At 55.9% G+C, this 3,222-nt stretch overlaps 1 protein-coding gene across 1 annotated transcript in view; it reads right to left on the bottom strand.

Moving 5' to 3' along the window:
• Window positions 1–455: 455 nt before the first annotated feature.
• LOC106806720 (protein-tyrosine sulfotransferase-like) overlaps window positions 456–3,222 on the bottom strand; it is a 9,937-nt gene continuing 7,170 nt past the window's right edge. The window contains exon 2 of the mRNA XM_014808753.1: window positions 456–678. Within this exon, the coding sequence (XP_014664239.1) occupies window positions 456–678 (223 nt within the window). The remainder of the gene's footprint in view (window positions 679–3,222) is intronic.

The raw sequence follows: 3,222 nt of genomic DNA on the forward strand, positions 1-3,222 counted from the left end.
ATTCTAGGAACATTTTTAAAGTAGTAACCAATAGCAGCACGATATGTGGTCACGTGATTTTTGTGCACAATCATGCGCCGATCACGTGACTAACACAGCTACTAGATGGCGCCACGAGGTTGTTCGCTGCAAAATGTTCGGCAATGTGCGCTCAGCAATTGTTCACCCGCACATTGCCAGACAAAAACATTTGTTCGGACAAACATTTGTTTGGGAAAATGTTCGGCAATGTGCGCTCAGCAATTGTTCACCCGCACATTGCCAGACAAAAACATTTGTTCGGGAAAATGTTCGGCAATGTGCGCAAGGCTTTACGAGCATGAAAAATCCTCGAAAATATCCTCTTAACATTATGAGAAATGCCTGAAAAAGTGCTCCAAAGTGCCTGTGGAACCTCACTCCAACTAATGGCATTTCTACAGAGCACCCCCCCTCCCTCATCATCCGCTCCCCTCTCACACCCACCTGTTGGCTTCGATCTCCTTCTGTTTCTCGGCGACTATCTTGTCCGGCTTGCCGTAGTCGGGCGGGTTGGCGGCGGGGTCGTATCCGAGCGTTTTCAGCATTGGCGCAATGGCGGCCATGTCGCGTACGACGTCCTCCGGGATCGCTCCCACCCACTTGGTGAGCGCCTCGATGTTGACGGGCTTGATCACCTGATCGGTGCTGCGCTCCGTCCTGCAACAACGCACGACGACGATGATGACAACAACAACAACAATAATAATAACAACAACACTAACACTTGGTGAGCGCCTCGATGTTGACTGGCTTGATCACCTTGATTACATTGAATGCATCATCAGCCAGCTCACCCTTAGCTACACAGCACAAGCTGCAGCTGATATCCCAGCAACCTCGTAGATTATGACATGGGCTATGATTATAGTTTCATGCAACAGCTACGTGGCGCTTCTACAACAACTGTTCCCACTCCCTGTAAGAAGCCACTCAGTTGATGCTCATTAAAAATGTCACTGCAGGCAATCTGCGCCCCTCCCTCCTGCACGTGTGTGTGTGCGTGCGTGCGTGCGTGTGTGAGTGTAGGCAGGGGAGCATGAGTGTAGGTGGTACGTGACTAAGTCGCATCGTTCCCGAGTGATTAGCGCCAGTGATTTGCCGCGCGCAACACATAGCTCTGCTCGTCGCTCGTTACATGCCATTAATCAACCAGACCACGCCGAATGCACACGGGATCAAGAGGAAGAGAGAGAGAGAGAGGGGGGTAGAAGGAGGGACGAAGCTGGAGTGCGCGTCATCACGCGGTCGGCCCCTCCCCTCGCCCCGTGCGTCATTACGCCCCCTCCCCCTCCTACCTCGACGCCCCCTGCGCGTCCACACGGCCCCCTCCCCTCGCCCCTGCGCGTCAAATATGACCCCCTCCCCCCGTGCGTCATCACGCCCCCCTCCCCCTCCCCGGCGCGTCATCACGCCCCCTCCCCTCCGCCGTCATCACGCCCTCCCCCTTTTGCGTCATACACGCCACCCTTCCCCTCCCCCCGCGCATTCATCCACGCCCCCGCTCACCCCGCGCGTCATCACGCCAACGCCTCCCCCCCCCGCGGTCATCACGCCCCCTCCCCCCGCTGCGTCCATCAACGCCCGCTACATCCCCCGCGCGTCATCACGCCGGGCAGCACGCCACCCTCAACTCCCTCCCCCCGCGCGTCATCCCAACGCCCGCCACTCTCTCCATGCCCCCCCCCTCCCCGGCGTCATCAACGCCCGCCCTCGCCGCTTCCCACCCGCGCATACATGCATGCCCCCTCCCTTCCCCCTGCGCGTCATTATGCCCCCCTCCCACCGCGCGTCATCACGCCACATCCTCCCCGCTGCCCCCCGCGCGTCATCAATGCCTCCATCCCTCCGCGCGTCATCAGGGGCGCCACCGCTCCCACCCCGCGTCATCACGCCCCCTCCCTCCCCTCGCGACGTCCCCGCCCCCCACACCCCCCCAATCCACGCCACCCTCGACCACTGAGCCGGCGCGCATCACGCCACCAGCTTCTGCCACGCCGCTGCGTCATCACCGCCCGCCCCTCCGCCGCGCGGCCTCAGCGCTCCCCTATCCCCCGCGCGTCACACGCCCCCCCTCCCTTTCCCACGGCGCGTCATCCACGCCCTCGGCCCCCCCGTGTCACTCCATCCTCCCCCCTCGCGATGAGATGCATGGGTCAGGAGTAGAAACCCATCGTTGTCCATGGCAATTCGTTTGTTTATGAGACTTATTAAGACGGTACTGGCCTGGTTTACGATCGGCACGACCGGAGAACGCGTGGTGGTAATCTACTGTAAAGCTAAATTGAGAGTAAAATAACGAAATGGCGGCGTTGAGGAGGAATGGCGCGGCTTTGAATTGCAGCAGCAGCATCATCATTGTACAGTTTCTTCCATAGCGCGCATTTTTTACGATACAGCACACACACACAGGATCCGTCGCACACAACGCGCACACTCACACAACACACACACACACCCAAACACCAAACAAAAAAACCAATTTAAATATAATAAATATTTAACTATAATATTATATATATAATATATAATATAATAATGCTTGATGTTGATATATAATTTTGTGTGCTCACCGAAATTCCACGTGTCCTAGAAACACCACGTGTCAGTCAATCGGACAAACACAATGATAGTAAAGCGATTAAAGAGCAAGGTCTAGCACGAAGAGAGTAAAGAAGAGTAAGAGTAAAGACAGGCGAGATAAGGCAAGTGGTAAGGCCGAGCTATGCGTCTTGCCCCCTCCCCTCGGCCCGGCGCCGTCTTCCTACCATCCCGTCCCCGCTACCGTCCCCCCTACATCCGAATTCCTATGTAACGGCGCCCCGAGGATGTGGCTGCCCTCCTTGCCTGGTACCGTGTGGCGCAGCAAGACGCCAGCGTGTCTTATTGGTCGTAAATCGATGAAGAAAAATCTATAGGCTTTTACCGCGTTAATTGGAACGCGTGTGACTAAGAGTGGCGCAGCTGATGAAGTTGAAAACAAATCAGTCCTTGTGATTTCCGCACACATAAATAACCCTACACACGGCCCAAGCCTCGCGTGTACCGTATGCTGTAGTTTAATTGTTGTGTTGCTGCGAGCGGCAATATCGTTTGAGGAGTATAAGACGCCAACCTATAATTATAGTTGCACTGCTCTCTCTCTCTCTCTCTCTCCCTCTCTCTCGTCCCTCTCTCTTTCTCTCCTCTCTTTCTCTTCCTCTC

The sequence above is a fragment of the Priapulus caudatus genome, unplaced genomic scaffold (genome assembly GCF_000485595.1).
Source record: "Priapulus caudatus unplaced genomic scaffold, Priapulus_caudatus-5.0.1 Scaffold176, whole genome shotgun sequence".
Taxonomy (NCBI): domain Eukaryota; kingdom Metazoa; phylum Priapulida; class Priapulimorpha; order Priapulimorphida; family Priapulidae; genus Priapulus; species Priapulus caudatus.